Source organism: Nyctibius grandis, chromosome 7 (genome assembly GCF_013368605.1).
Source record: "Nyctibius grandis isolate bNycGra1 chromosome 7, bNycGra1.pri, whole genome shotgun sequence".
In the NCBI taxonomy this organism is placed as follows: domain Eukaryota; kingdom Metazoa; phylum Chordata; class Aves; order Nyctibiiformes; family Nyctibiidae; genus Nyctibius; species Nyctibius grandis.
Window position 1 is genome coordinate 41,448,448 of NC_090664.1, and position 16,900 is coordinate 41,465,347.

The window sequence follows — 16,900 nt, forward strand, 5'->3', positions numbered from 1 at the left end:
GCAAAGGTAATGTAGCTAAAAACGAGTAATAAAAATTATTTCGAATCTTTGTTTAAAAGATACCATTATATGTAACCAATTGGAGTTCTTAAAGGCAGATAGTTTGAATCTACATTCAGCTGTAAGAAGTTTGGTGCATTATTAAGAAAGAATTCAATCATCATGAACATTCCAATGTACAGAGAGTCTTATGGGATATGAAATCCATCCCACAAAAAGCAATAGGCAGATCTGATAATCCAGAAGTGATGAAGCCCAGGGTCTTATAGCATATTTTTATTTGAATCACTTTCTCTATTTTATTTTTATTTCATTGTAGTTTTCAGGAGAAGATTAACATATAAAAGGCTTTTGGTGGGATAGAGAGAATAAAGAACTTTTTCATAATCTCAACAGAGTGACATTTAAAAGAAATTTTTCAATTCACTGGAAATTCATTTCATTAAAAGAGAAGCCTGCTGACTTACTACAGGTAATGGACATTCAAAACAGTAAACTTATGTCATGGATGTTCCTTTCCTTTCATAATTTAGTTTGACTCAGCACCATGTTGGGGACTATCCTTCCCTTATATTACTGCCAGTCTGATCAATCTTTCTTTGTATTTCCTGCTCCTTTTCCATACTTACCTGCTTTTTCACACTTTGCTTTCTTTTTCATTTTACAGGAGCGTAACTTTTACCTTGCCTTTCATTCCCAAATATTACTGAGGAGGTTGTATAGGAAATTGAGAAAGAATTACTAATTCAGTTTTGGTTTTCCAAATGTGTCAACATTGCTATCAATATGAATACTGTCACTTTGTCTGTCTATCTCTGGGAGTTATATGAAGATTATATGAAAGTTAAGAGGGGGCAGTTGCAAATAAACTACCAGAATCAAGTCAGAGGAAAAAAAAGGAGGTTTAAGATGTCCATTAACCCTCACATACTGAAGGGTTCTGCCTGACTTCTCAGCAATATCCTGAAAACATGGTGCGTTTGTTTTCTCTAGTTTGTCCGATATTCCTGAAGTGCACTATAACTAGTCTGTCTTTGAAGACATTGAACTGCAGCAAAGAGACACCACAGTTTCCAGACTAGTGACAAATTTCGCAATGTTTATCTCAAGTTGCATCTTATCCTGAGAACGGGGTGCAAAATCTGACTGCACTAGTATTTTAAAAGTATATTAGATCTGTAGACCTATGTATGCGTGAACTGCCCTAAAACTCTCTTCTGTATTCAATTCCAAGTACTGATTTTGATCTCTAAAGTTAATATAGCTTTAGGTCCAACAGTCTAAGTATCTGTCTCTCTGCCTACATATGATCAAAGTCTGGGGATAAAAGCAGGATGTTCTCACTGTAGATCCATACAATACATTTATTTCAAGCAATGAGCCAGGGTATTTTAAAGCTGGTTTTTTTTTTTTTGTGGCATGCAAGAAGACTGATCTATAATCTCATGTTTTTAGATGTGTGCGTGGCAACAGCACATACATTTACATAAACTGGAAGATGAGTGGCATTGTTCAAGTTACAGTCTGTTTTTAGACTAGTAAATGTACTAGCAAATGTTTAATTAGAACACAGCATAAATAAATATATAGATGGTGTGAACACAGCTCAGCTTTATTCATACAAATATGAAACTCAATGTGATGAAGCAAGAAATGAGCTGGAGCTGTTCATGGGCAAAGGTCCGTGTATAGCTCACATATTCATTCATATCTGTGGATTTAAATGTATGATATCAGAGGATTAAATGCATGATATCAGAAAAAAATTAAAGCAACGATGAGCACAGAGTGGAAGTTACTTTTAAAGATTGCCTCTAGAGCACAGCAATGATCTCTCTGGAGTTCTGCAAAGGAGCTAACCCAGTCTAATGACTGTTGGATTTGTGCAGATTGCACAGATACAATGTACAAAGATAAAAAGAGCAAATAAACCTGGATTCATCCCACACACCCGTGGTCAAGGTCAGCAATAGGCAAGAATTGGTGAAGGACAGGACCTCCAGAGAACAATTTTGATTTTATGTGTTCTAAATACCTTCTGGAGATTTGTAATCTTTCCATATTGCCACAAAGCCCTAATTTGTGTACCTTAGCCTGAATCCAGTATTTGGAACTGTCATATCTGTATGGCAGTATGGAGCACCTTTATTGAGTGCCTGCTTTCTCAATCCTATGTCATAGAGAGGTTTTTTTTTATTATTTTTATCTTTATCTTCTACACAAATACAATGAGTAGACTAGATACAACCTAAATTCACTTTCTGTCTAGCTTTCCAGTTTCCCCAGATCTGAAGATAATGTATAATTTGCAGTTTATCGGACTCCTTTGGTAATTAACTAGCAATACTGACCAATATTCTTTAACATTATTTTTTTCTTCAAAACTTCCAAAGATTAAAAATTACCATAAACTGTTGCAAGAAATCCTGTACTGATTAGCAGCTGGTAAATACAGCCAGTTATCATCCTTGAAGACAGATGCAAAATTAAATAAAATAAAATTTCCGATAAAATGGAATGTATGGACTTTCACTCATAGTCCAGGAGAAGATACATTTTAGCTTTTACATACAATTGATTGTTATATAATCATAATTGCTTCAGCGATTCATAGCCTGACCCTGCCCTCACTCAAGTCAGGACAGAATTCTCACCAGCCTCCTGCCCCCTGGCAGCCTCGTCAGGTCTTTAAGCTTTATGCCAAAGTACAGAACACTGACCAGGACCATTAACACTGGAGCCTATCCCCATAATCTGCGCATTACAAATGGACTTTTCCTTAGCATCTTTACCTTGAAAAAGTGACAGCAATAAGATGTGCCATATTACCACAGAGTTCCCTTTGAAATGGCGACATGAAAGAGATGACAATGACTAGGGCTTGAAGCCAATTTGAACTGAGTGATTGATTCTACAGGAATAAGCGAAAAAAAGAAGTCTTCACAGATTGCAATAATTAATGCATAATTTGGTGCATTAAGGACTCCAGAGTGACCATTCAGCCTCTATTTACACATACATGTGTATATATATGTATGTATATTGTTCTTGGTATTTCTTATGTTCAGCTTCTTTGAATAGCTCCTTACATACAAGGAAACTATTTTTGATCAGCTGAATGCCAAAAATAATTACCTGGCATTCTTCTCTTGTACATTAAGTCCAGTATCTCTCAATTAAGAAAACTAATTTTAATATCTGACAATTTAGCTAAGATATTATTCCATAACAAAAAATATTTTAATATTCTTCCTTCTTATTATTGCCAAATTAGAAAGATACATTTCACATAGTCACAAGGATAAGACTGGTACAGGGAACTAAACAATTGCAAGAAGCCGCTCTGTGTATTTCTGTGGTTTGGAAATAGTGCCAAGTCGGAAGGAAAAGACATTCTCTGCATTTTCTAAAGCAAGATAAATACAGAAAAGAAATATAGATGAAAGATGGAACTGCTATCTATGGACTCTGCCAGATTCCTTGGCTTTTTGGCACACCTATTGAAGCTGGCAGACTTAGCCAGTAGCAATCTTTTCCATTAAACGGAGCAGCATATATTTTGAGTTAACATACTTTGTTTGTGCATTTTTAAGCTTCAAAAATGTCTATTTAAATTTTTTTTTAATGATTCCTTCTGCACAGTTGGCTGCAATTGCACTTATTTGAAGCGGCTCATTTATCACCAAAAGAGCTGCAGGGCACAGCTACTGTTAAACAGCTCCAATAAACCTACAGCTTAGTGGGACAAGCTTCTTTTTATAAAAGATGTTTAAAATGTGCCAAGAGGAGCTTTATGCCAGCCTCTAGGTTTGCTATCCAAACGTTACTAAATTAGAGGTCTCCTGAAGCACAGTTTGGGCAAAGATAAGCTGATCTCCCTTAGGCTGCTGGTTTTTCCCATCCAGGATCAGCCAGATTTTAACAGAACACTTGCTACGTACCATAAACTTTAGTAATGTGAAATTTTGAAAACTAATCTACAGTCTGAGACGTAATCTACACTGAAGCCAAACTTCATTACCTTTGGCAATGGTACAAAAGCAAAATGTTTTACGTGTAAGTACCCCTACTTTATGAATGGTGAAATTCTGCTTATTATGAAGGTAAAGGGTTACTGGTTTCTGCCTCCTGGAGCTGAAACTGTAAGGAAATGTTCACACCTGGCAGTTGCTAACACAATAGAAATTGCAGTGGTGCAACACTGTCAATTTTCATTAATCCTTCTGAAATGAAACAAAATATGCCAGTATTGGACTGAGTTTATGGACCCTTATATCTGAAATTTTAAAGTGTGATGTGATCAATACATTTATGAGTGAAGGGATTGGGCATACTTTTGTAGCCAACAGACATGCGGAAATTTTGCCATCTAGTGCCCTCTTTCTTGACGTCCAAGAACTGTAACAACTAATTATAAAAAGCAACAGGCATCAGCTTGGAGTGTGTGCCAAACACACTGTATCTCCAGCCTGAACTGTGGACCCTGAATAGAGCCAACCATGACAGTAAAACAGTGTGCTCTTCTAAACTTAAAATAAAAATATAAATATGTAAATATGCAAATACATACTATTGTACCCTGATAATATTACATGTAGATATTACATGAAATATTTTGGATTGATTTAAAAAGATCTTATCTTAAACCTTGCTTAATAATTTAAAACTCTATATTCTGTATTCAATGTTCTCACCAAAGGCCCCCCAGAAAAAAACAACCTACCCATAGCCAAATACTCCTAAAGAAGTAGGTGCTGGTGCTTTTGCATTTAATTTTCTAAACTTCTATGGCTTGTGGCAAGAAGTTGTTTTTAGAATGTTTTCAGTAGAAATTACTAGTAATTGTCTTCCATATTTTGTAATTCACATCTATTTCACAAAGATGGTCTTATGAAAGTCTTTTCACATAAAATTGTTAGCCAGAACTTCTTGTAGGGATTTATGACTTTAGCAAACAATGTCCAATATTCTGGAAGCTCTGCACAATAAAATACACAAAATTTATTTTTTAATACAGTCATTATAGCAAAGTATAAAAGAACTCTCCAAATATTAAATCTACATTTCACAGTAACTTCCATAAATCATGGTTAAACCAGCTGGTTTTGTATCTTAGATTATTACAAGGGAACGGAAGAGCCTACATGTGATTAACCTTTCTACCATTAAGAACAGAACTCAAAAAGCACAAATACCTCTTATTAATTCATCACAGAATTCAGAAAATACATTACAACTGTTACACCTTCTTTGCCAAAAAAAAATAAATTAAACTGAAAAAGACCCCATGCATCTCTTGAGTCTACACTCTGATGAGAAGACAGGAACAAATCTAATGGATTAATTAAAAAATATATATTCAAACGTATGAATATACAAATCAAGTCCCACTCTTAGGAGCATGAGTCTCTGCTTTGCAGAGTGTACCAAGCACTTGAAATTAGGTTTTCAGCATCCCTGGTAAAGTTCCTATAAGCTACAACAACTGATATTCTAGAAGGTATCTATCAATATTTTGTAATACTAAGAAAACAGAGCACTTCCATATTGTGCAAATAATTCAATAAACCAGACCACTGAGTAAGGCTAAGATCAGTTCTATGCACTGGTAGGTTGGAGAGACACTTTGCATATTAAAAAATGTCAGAACATGAATGGAAACTCTGATCTTCTGCATTTTGGATACGTACTGTAATCATTAAGTTAATGGTTCCTCTAGCTCAAGAATAATTAGTTCTGTATGTACAATGGAATAAGAACAGAAGAGAATGGACTTGTTCATAGTGCAGCACAGCAATGCTATCTTTAAATAAACTTGTTTGGATAATAAAAGCAGCTCAGAACAATGCAGAGCTCAACAGAGGCTAATTTACTCTGACTTCATGTAGCCTTCATCACAGACACACACATGCAAAAAACTGCCAACAGCACCAGTTATGGTTCCCATATGGTATAAGTGCCTTAAAGTCTGGGTGACTGGCTACTATCCAGTGGTCCTGTTTCCTCGGTTTTCACAAAAAGCTTACAGTTAGTATTTGGTATTTATGTTTTATTTATGATATTTTAGTTGCAGCTATGAATTAGCAGTAATTGTATCTTGGTTTGCCTGAACTATCAAATATGATCAATACATATATTTTTATATATTTTTTCTACCGCTCCATTCCTATCTGTTTGTCCACCTTGTTGTGTGCTACATTTACATTGAAAGTTTTCTGGGGTTGTCTTCTTCTTATGTAGGTATACATCACCGCCTAGCAAAGCGAATGACTTATCTGTGATCAATGGCTTTAAGCATCACCACAGTACACAGAAATAAATTAATAAATAGAAAAAACAATACCTTTACCATTTATTACTTAATTAGTTCAGAATTCAAGCACAAACTTCAAGTCAAAACATCAAGAGATCCTCACATGAGATACTTGAAATTACCTCACTGGGAAGATTTCCCTAAATGTTTTAGGATATTTATGTACCATCTGATCAGGTACTTGCAAATGTAGAATTTCACTGGCAAGCAGAACAGGCGTTTTTTAGCTTCATACTTTACAATCAAAGCCACTAGTATTCTTTTCACAGGCCTTAGTCCATTTGCGTCTACATAATTCAAAAGTATTTACCACTTTCTCAGTCAGTGAACTCCTTCAGTTTTCCAACGAATTGTATCTCTGCCAGACCTGGAATCTTTCATTGTGGAAAGGCAATATTTTGTTTCAAAGGCATTGCAAGAAGAGTCAGTGTCTTGGTCTCTTAAAATTTTCCTCTCTAAAACAATAAAATGCTTGAGTACATTTTGTGGGTGCTTTTAAATTGTGAATTATTCTTACAAAAATGAGAGCTAACTCAGCTGACATTTAGAAGGTGTATTGACAACAATTAAAATCTGATTTAGTCTCCTGAAAAAAAAAAAATCAACTTATATCACAAGGTCTAAATTCATTGGTGATTTACATTAACAATATTACCTAATTTTTTACTCTTGTGCATGAAGGCGAACATTATAACATGCGAAGGTCTAACCTGGGGAACAGTTTCCAAAAAGACATGGAAATCCAAGTAGAAAATTGGCCAGATATGATGTTTGAGGGCAACACCATGGCCAAACCGAATAATGAAAATCTCTGATGTTCAAAGAGAGCTTACATAGAAACAGGGAAGTTATTTTACCTTTTTTTAAGTATTCATACAGATATTACTGGAATAGTGAATTCTGTTCTGAAGTATGTTGAAATTCAGTCCAAAAGGGAAGTTCAAAAATAAAAAATTCAGAATTGACACACAAATATAATTAAAGATTTAAAAAGATAGAAGTTCCATCGGAGATTACACTTGCTTAGCTAATTAAAAAGATGACAATGTGACAGAATCACAGAATCACAGAATCAATCAGGTTGGAAGAGACCTCAGGGATCACCAAGTCCAACCATTGCCCTGACACCACCATGTCAACTAGACCATGGCACTAAGTGCCATGTCCAGTCTTTTCTTAAACACATCCAGAGATGGTGACTCCACCACCTCCCTGAGCAGCCCATTCCAATGTCTAATAACCCTTTCTGAGAAGAAATTCTTCCTAACGTCCAACCTGAACCTCCCCTGGTGAAGCTTGAGGCTATATCCTCTTGTCCTATCGCTAGCTGCCTGGGAGAAGAGGCCGACTCCCACTCCACTACAACCTCCCTTCAGGTAGTTGTAGACTGCAATAAGGTCACCTCGGAGCCTCCTCTTCTCCAGGCTAAACAACCCCAGCTCCCTCAGCCGTTCCTTGTAGGTCAGACCCTCAACAAGTAATTTGCTCTTACTCAATAAGAATGTATATGAGAACAGAAGTTATGTAGGGCTTTTCAGTTTACCAAGCAACAGTATCATACATGCAATTGCATAAAATAAAGCTAGACAAACCTTAAACTACAAATAAGGTGCAAATGTTTTTATGGGGAAGGTATTTAACTACTGGAACAAGTTATGATGGCTCTAGTGGATTTTCCATCACTGGAATTTTTTAAGTAAAGAGTCAGTGTTTTTCTAAAAGATATACTCTATTCCAAACAGAAATAAATTGAAGCAATGTATCTGGTTTTTATGAGCAAGGCTAGTCAGATTAGATCAATAAAATGATCCCTTCCAGTATTATAATGTATGTACCTATTATTATTTAACATGAGAATAGTTTATGACAGTTTACAGGACTATAATCTTATTTAGACTTTTTAAATATTGGCACATTACCTTTCTTCCAGCACTGCAACTTCCCCTGTACCACAAGGCTTGTTGAAAATCAACATTCAGGAGGATATTAATTTAAATTCAGCTGTCTGAAAGCTAGCTGTTTAGTCTGAGTTAGACACCTAGGCCCCTTCTACCTCAGTGGAGAAAACCAGGCACTTTCATGAGTCTATTCCTTCCAGATATCTTGGGCATCTATTTTCAGCTAGCACAAGTCTGCAGGTGCCTCTCTATCTTTCCATTGACTACAGAAGGTGTCTTAGTTTAGACTACTTTAAACTCCATACCTAAAAGTGGCCAAAGTTAGATCAAAGAAATCCATCCTTAATAGTCCAAAGATCTTTTTGAAAATCCCTGGATTCAAGTTAGTTAGATCCACTAATTTAAAACGTCTGGCTTTATTAGGTCATGTTCAAAGTGCGCTTCAGTTACTGCTAGGCAGATAGTGTTTCATCACCATCATCGCATATAAATGCATCTCATCTGTATTTTTCTAGGAAAAGAATAAATTATTTTTTAAATAGCTCGCTCTTATTCTGACTATTATTCAGAATTCTGTCATTCCTATCTAATAATGAACTGGACTGCATAGTAATTTAAGCAAGTTCTCCACTGCCTTGGGATGGGATTCACCCCATTAAACATAGTTACCTACAGTGTAGATGTGCAGACCTGAACTTTGAAACTGCACTCCAATTATAGTCAAAGGAGACCAGAAAATACTGCCGGTAGAGACTGAGGTGCCTTATCTTTGCATAAATGTCTAAATTAGGAGAGATGAAACACAGTAAAGAATCTATTCCTCTTCCTTGGCTATTATAAGAATTTGGGTGACTATTTCAGATGGGCATGTCCACAATGTAAACATTTAAAATTAAGATGAATTATGACTTTGAGGAATTTTGTTCTTCCACAGCCTGATTTAGGGTGCTTATTTTCCCTTTTTTTTCACTAGTTTAATAATCTCCTCAGAGGTCTCACTAGCCTCATCATAAACGACTGGCCTCAACTCTGCAGATGATGAGGCATCCAAACTTCCTAGGCCTTCTTTACACAGAAATAATTATGATATTCCACAAAAATAAATCCTTTATATCACTTACAAAGTCAGAAATTAACTTCCACAATAGCAGAAATTAACTGCCACAACAGATTACCTTTTATCTTTCTTCATTTGCAAAATATGAATGACCAGGAATAACCAGTTACGTGTTTTTCACTTGTATATACTTTGAATCTTTCAAAATATCTGAAGTCTTTTAGAAGGTATATTATGATCGGATTCGTAAGTGCCTATACACACCACTACCTTCACTCACTCACTTCAGCAGCATATCTCAATCTACACCTTGCCAACATAACCAAGAAAAAGTGTGACTGTAACACAGAGAAGCAACTACTAAAGTAGTTGCACTTCCTCATCTGCCTGTGCCTTGCAGAACAGCCTTTCTACATTTCATCTTAAAAGAGCATCCCTATAACAAAAAATCTGTACTATTTAGTAGACAGTTGGAGATCTTTTCATGAACAAGCTTGATGGTTCTAAGGTTTCAGCAGCAGTCAACTACAGGTAGACATCTTTGTTCCTTTGCAATAGCTACATTTTAAGGGAGGTTTTCTGCTGTTTCCGTGAAGAGTGTGGTGATGGCTGGATACTTCCAGCTGTCTGTGACTTTTCCTATTTTTCTTCCCTCTAATTGTGACAGACTCCAAGTGTGAAGAACGTTGCCTGGTAGTGCTGCTTATCTCTGCTATAAACTGGCGATCCCCCAATAGATTTCTCTTATCCCTTGGTTTGTGGACAGCTGTGTCCAATCTTGAATTCAGGTTGATGCCTGTTCCTTAGTCTGATGTCTAAAAATTCCTCCTGCTTTCTAGTGTCCCACATGTCATTACTGGGTCTTTGAAAGTACAAATCTCTTTTCCAGCACAGCCATGAATTTTTACTTCAGAAAGAGGAAATATTTTCTTGTGTTTGGTAGAAAGAAAGCATTGATTCATCTGTCACAGGTCATAACCATTGTTCCATTCCCAGTCATAAGAATATTGCGCGTGGAACTGAACATAAAAGAAAAACCTCATAAACTGCCTTTTCAAACTTCCTCCAACATCACCCTGTTTGTCTACTCAGAATTTCACATGGCAGCTGACATACATGAGTATTTCCCAATCTTTTTGTCACATAGCCTTGCTTGAGAAAACTGAATGTATTTTGGGTGCAGTTACAAGTAGGTGAAAACTTGGAACACTGGTTTTCTCTCACAACTGTGTGCATATACCTGTTGTTTTGTGATTAGCAAATACTGTTTGCAGCAGTGGCAAAATGTGAAATATGAGAATCTGGCTGAAATTACTTTCCCTATATATTTTTACTCCTAGTTTCCTCGACAGAAACGTGTATACACACATTGCACACTGAATGGTCAGAAAGTCTGATGCTTTGAGAAAGTCTCTGACCAACTGTTCAAGCACTCAGCAACTGTGTCATTCACACAGAGTAAATGTTTCCCTGAAGCATCAGACCTTCTGTGCATGTGAACATAGCACATGAACATGTGCCGAAGAACACCTGGGATTATGCATGTATTGCAACCTAGTCAGAACTACAGCAGCTGTGACAATCCAACTGGGCATGATTACTGAAACACCAGATATCTGGTAAAAGGATGAAAAAATATCAAAGGAACCCAGACAAATTTTCCAGAAGCAAAAATATGATAGGTCCTGGAAAAATCTGTACATAACAACCCCCTACATAAATACAAAGTATGCTTTCAGTCAGCTATTCACTGGATGCTAGAAGAATGAGAACATCTGGATATTCTGTCATCACTGAGAAGCATGGTGCAAAGATACCCAATAGCACAGACATGCTTAAAGAATTTCTTCAGCTAGGATGGATTTCTTAAAATAATATCTTCTAATTTTAAAAGTATCAAACTTGTTTCAAGGCTCAGTTTACAATTGCAAACTGTTACACATTTACTGGCTGACCCTAGGACTTCAGTTTCTATTCTATACATACTGACTTCAGCAGGACACTGAACAGAAGATAGTTTACTTGAAGAGCTGGACAGATCTCTTCTTAAAGATTTACACTTATTCAGTACATTTGACCGTGCATTGGTATGGATGACATCAACCACTGACTAGTTTGATTTAATTTATCTGAAAACACACTCTGTCAAACTTCCATTTTTTTTTTCTTTTTGGGGGACTAGCAAGAACTACTCCTTCAGATAAATTAGTGTCTTCCAAGGATATTTCATTTTTTACTGCCAGTATGAAAAATGAGCAGTAAGGAATCATAATGTTTCTTTTCCTGGCTGTGTATTTGGTTCACAGTCACCTAAACAACTGAGTGATTAAATCTGTTCCTCTGCCAGTATTTCTTTTGAGATACCCATCTGACTAAGTATAATGAAGAAGGTTTCTGCCACTTTAGACAGGGTGACTGTTTCTACTCATTATCACAACTATGGCTGTATTCCCTAATTGAATATGCCATGGGTATGGCTCAATAAAGTCCATTGAGAAGCTGGAGAATACTGCTTAATTATCAAAAGACAGTGAAGAAGCGGTTTGCAAAGATCAATCATTATTTTCTGCATTTCCTATTATTTTCATTATTTTCCATCTGATAGAAATCAGATGACCTGAATCACACAATCATTTGGGTTGGAAGGTATCTCACAAGGTCAACTAGTCCAGCCTCCTAGTCAAAGCAGGATCAACACTGAATTCAGACCAGTTGCTGATGGCTTTGTCAAGTCAGGTCTAAATTCCCTTGGATGGAGATTTCACAGCCTCTCTGGGGAACTGTTCCAGTGCTTCATTACCCTCATGGCAGAATTTCTTTCCTTATATCCAGATGGAACCCATCAGATTCAATTTATGACCATTGTCTCTTGTCCTCCTACCATGCACTTCAGTAAACAGCCTACCTTTGTTACCTTGATAAATTCCTCTTAGATACTGGTAGGCTGCTATTAGGCACCACTGCCCAAAGGCCTTCTTTCTCAATGCTAGACAAGCTCAGTTCCCTCACGAGTCATGTGCCTCAGTCCCCAACCATCTTCGTGGCCCTCCACTGAACTTGGAGCCCAAACTGAACATAGTACTCCTGATGTGATTTAATAAGTGCTAAGTCACCACCCTGACCTACTGGCTATGCTCCCACTAACAAAGCCCAGGGTCCTGTTAGCCTTCATCACTCCCAGGGCACCCTGGCTGTTGGCTCATGTTCAGCTTGCTGAACCTACTGTCCAGGTCCTTTTCAGCAGAACTGCTACCCTGGCTGTTAGTCTCAACATGGACCGAATGCAGCTGCACCCTGTCATATCACTAATGCACATCTGCTTATATGACACAAATACATGTGTGTGCTGGCACTTGTGATGAGAATGGGTCATATATCCTCTCATACGTTCAGGATATCCATCAGTTATGAGATGAGAGGCACTTCCACTTCGGTTCTGTGATAGACCCATATACAAACCCACATTCAAACACTCATCCACTGCATTACAAAAATACAAGTTACTTGTACACGAGAAGAGAAGCGCACCCTGGACAAAACATTTAGATGCAACAAATATAACGCAAGTTCCTTTATTTTGTAGTTTCGCTCTTCCTTTTATCAGTTCTCTTTTCTCTCCCTTAACATATTATAGTCATTCTAGAATATTGCAAATAAAAAAATTAAACACCTGTGATATTTTTCTGTACATCCCTATTTATCTGCAAGTGCAAAAAAATGTTTTTAATTAGTCTAAATATTTTAACTAGGACTGAAAAATAAAGATGAACCTCGACTGAGATGGAATTATTACAGAAGTATATAATCAGAATTGGCTTTATACAGTACATTCAGTGTGCTACAACTTATAAAACCTAAAACCTGCGTAATAAAATGAATGAAAACAAGAGATGACAGGAGGGCAGAAAATGGGTTGTGTCAGTTGAACAGAAAGATAAGCAACATTAAAAAGTCATCAAACACTAGTTTCAAATTGAGCTGTAGTACAGCATATATTCCCCTGTGCTGTGTAGCCACTATAATGCAACTGTGATGGGAAGATGTGACTTTCTTAGATCTGAGTCAGTTCAAGTACTGGCATTTAAACTGAGTCTTTAAACATTTTTGGCCAGTGGATCTTTTTAACTCAACTACAGATACAGCCCACTACAGATACATGTATGATAATGAAGGACCCTTAGACTGTGCCAGAATTGAACTGCTCCAATAAAGTGCACAATCATGAGTGCAGGCATAAATTCAACATTAATAGTAACACTACATCATAAGTCAACTCATGCTTTCAAAACATTTACCTGAACATGAAGTAAAATGAAAAGCCTGCAAACAGTAGATCTTTCAGGAAATTTATGAAAATTGAGAGTTCCTACAATCTCCATCTCTAAGGCCATAACCCTTATTTCTCCTGTGCTGAAGGAATAACTCTACTGACTTCAACTAGTGAGATAAAACTTTGCTAGAAAAACCTTTTTGAGAGAAAAATTCTTTCTAGGGTAAGGTCTTTGCAGAATGTGCTCATACTTAACTCCTAAAATAAAAATTTTTAAAAGTACATGCAAAATTCACTGAAACAGCTCCACATGAACTAAGCCTTTGCATTATTCTATCTTTATTTGTCGCCAAATGCAGTTACACTCAGTTCCTAGGTGACTTTCTGCCATACTAGGCAACTATCCATTAAGATAACCCAAACTCTTCTGCAAAAGTCACTTCAGAACGACAAAATGCTGATGTGACGTCACTACCAGCCTCGGTCAGAGTCAAGTCAAGTACTCTAGAGGTAAACATCCACGTCATACTTCCATTCCTAACAACCACCCAGCTGTAATATCTTTAGCACTGAAATACTGTTCCCTAATTCACTACTTAACCAAACATTTTTAGGTTAAAGTTCAGTAAATTGGAGGTACGTAGTGGTATACAAGAACTATTTCAAATGAAAGATCTCTTCTTTTGACCATTCCAAACCCCTTCAATAATTTGAACTCCAAATAAGAAAAAAGGTTCCACCTCACCTTCACCACTCCATTTTCATGCATGGTGATACAGTTGCTGGGGTCCTCTGAAAGCTGATATAAAGCCTGAGCTGTAGCTCTATGAACTGATGGATCATTTGACTTCAAGTAACGTACTAAAGGAGCTACAGCCTTGGTCTCTCCAAAGGTAACTCTATTGTTCCCCCACATGCAACAGTGGGAAATGGCCTCTGCTAAGTGACGTCTTAATTTGTTATTGTTCTGAAGAAGGTAAAAACATAACAAATTAAAGACACATAGTACAATAAAAATTTCATAGGAAAGCAGAATTGTATTCTCAAACATCTTTAAGGCATCCCAATTTAACTGCAGTAAAATTAAAAACTGGAGAGAGCTGTAAGGCATGAAGCTAGTAGTCCCTTATTATTCTCTTTGTAGGAAGTGCTGTGATTTTTTATATTACTTCAAATGTGCTTTTAGACTGACTGGAAATTAGATAAGATTAGCATTAAAATGTAACATATAGCCCCATCATTGAGATTCTCTGCACGGTTCAGATTTATTGCTCTCTCAACCCTTTGTGCTTTTTTTCATACGGCAGATGCATCTCTTGAAAGAAATATTCAGCAACAGTGACTATTAAAATGAAGCTCATCTTCCAAAGCAATTTTAGTACCAGCCACAGAGTGTTTTCATGTCGAATATGCATCTCATAGAGGAGGGATTCTACAGCTCTTCCTTGTAGCTACTGCAAAATCTATTGCTTTTGTCATAACCTTTCAGTTGGGTATAATGCAGTGTGACATAAGAAACTCAGATACTTAGTATAATATGCTTAGAAGTTACTTACTGTGTTTGCTAGTTTGGACAACAGAGGGACGACTCCATGATCTGTTATAACAGCTAAATTTTCTTCATCTTTAGCTATATTTGTAATAGCTGCACATACACTTGCTAAAACTTCTTTATTCTTTGATTTTAGCAAATTGACTACGAGTTCCAAGCCACCAACAAAGGATCGAACCATTTCCCCAGCATCCTAAATAAGAATCAAAAGAAACATTATTTTTAAATATGCAATCTGTATTTATATGCAAATGTTTAAAAAAAGAGATTGGCATGACATAATTATTCAAAACTGCAGCGATTGCTGTGTTGCTTTCACCAAGAAATATGGCTAATTCAGAACTCAGAGCTTTCCTGATTGACATATGAGAGCTAGACTGTTTTACATACCACCATCTAGGCAGAAATTCAATGCCTAAATAAAGGTATCTAGTGTCATTTTAGATACCACAGGGTATTCTTTACAGCCTCAAGCTGTTACTCCAGAAGGGTGCAAGTCTCCCTTAATCTGCTGTATCGTATTTGCCAGGTGGGTGCCTCACATACCTTAGGGCACCTAAAACAGCAATAGACACCCTTCTTTAGGCTCTCACAGTGTCTTCTATTTCCTACATTAAGTCTGACAGCTAAGACAAAGGAGTGGTAATATTATTTTCTTGTATCAATGCAAATGAGTATTCAGGAATACTTAAGAGGAGAGGTTACACAAGTCATGACAGCAACTGTGAGAGGAACCATGGTGCACCTCAGTGTATGAACAATCAATGTAAAATGAGACTAAAGGACACAAACACAACTCTGGAAAAATGTCTAAGTGTACCTTTAGAAAAGAAATAGAAAACTAAACTGTGCCCTTGATCCTGAATACAGTACGCAGATCTGGTCCATCTTTTCCATCTTGAAAAAGTTATAGTAAAATTAGAAAAGGTTTAGAGAAAAATGACAAGAATAATCAAAGGTAGGAAACTGCTCTGTAGAAAGAATGACTAACCAACTAGGACACTCAAGGCCATAAGAGAGAAAAACGAGTAGTAGTATGATAGAGGTGTATGGAACCTTGAGTAGAATGGAAAGGGATCTCTCTTCTAGAAGATGACCTTGGAGCATCAGGTGAAATTAGCAGGTGGCATGTTAGAATAAAATGAGGTTATTTTCAAACAAAGCATAGTTAAGATGTTGAAGTCTTTGGAGCAGGATTGCAGTGGCTGTTAGAAGCTTACATGTTAGAAATTAACTAGACAAATTCACAGAAAAAAATATCCATCAAGGGTTATTCAATATAAAAGTGTTCCCTCTGATTTAGAAAGTTCCTGAGCCACAGATTTCTTGAAGGTGGGAGGGGAACCATGGCTACAAGTTTGCCCTGTTCTTCTACCTTTCCTTAGGCATCCCTTGTGGGCTAGCATGAGAAACGGAATACTGTGTCAGTGAACCTTTGGTCTGACACAACATTGGCTGTTCTCACACTCTTGTGTTTATTAGTCAACTCAAATTATCAAGCACATGTTTACGTGCCAATGTAAAACAGAGAAAACCAGCAGTTTTGGCACTGTGAGACTGAACTAATGGGTATGGAATTCATTTGGTTGCCTGAAGCAAAGAGGAACTGACAGTATCTGATAAAGTGACATGCAGCATACAGTACTGCATGTACCCTTAAAAGCACACAGGGTATAAATCTAAGTTTTGTTTAAGCACAAATTCTTTACTGGTTAAGTTACATAGTCACTGATCAGTGCTGCACACCAAGATTCATTGCACTCTGTTAAACTGAAATGCTTGAAAAGAAATATATCTTTCTTTGGTAAAT

The 16,900-nt window shown here is 36.8% G+C and overlaps 1 protein-coding gene across 1 annotated transcript in view; it reads right to left on the reverse strand.

The window, feature by feature from the left end:
* The window catches only part of ODAD2 (outer dynein arm docking complex subunit 2), an 85,321-nt gene that overhangs the window by 12,613 nt on the left and 55,808 nt on the right, over positions 1–16,900 (reverse strand). Inside the window, exons 14-15 of the mRNA XM_068405620.1 lie at positions 15,095–15,283; positions 14,284–14,505 (exon numbers count right to left, since the gene is read on the reverse strand). Of these exons, the coding sequence (XP_068261721.1) occupies positions 14,284–14,505; positions 15,095–15,283 (411 nt within the window). The remainder of the gene's footprint in view (positions 1–14,283; positions 14,506–15,094; positions 15,284–16,900) is intronic.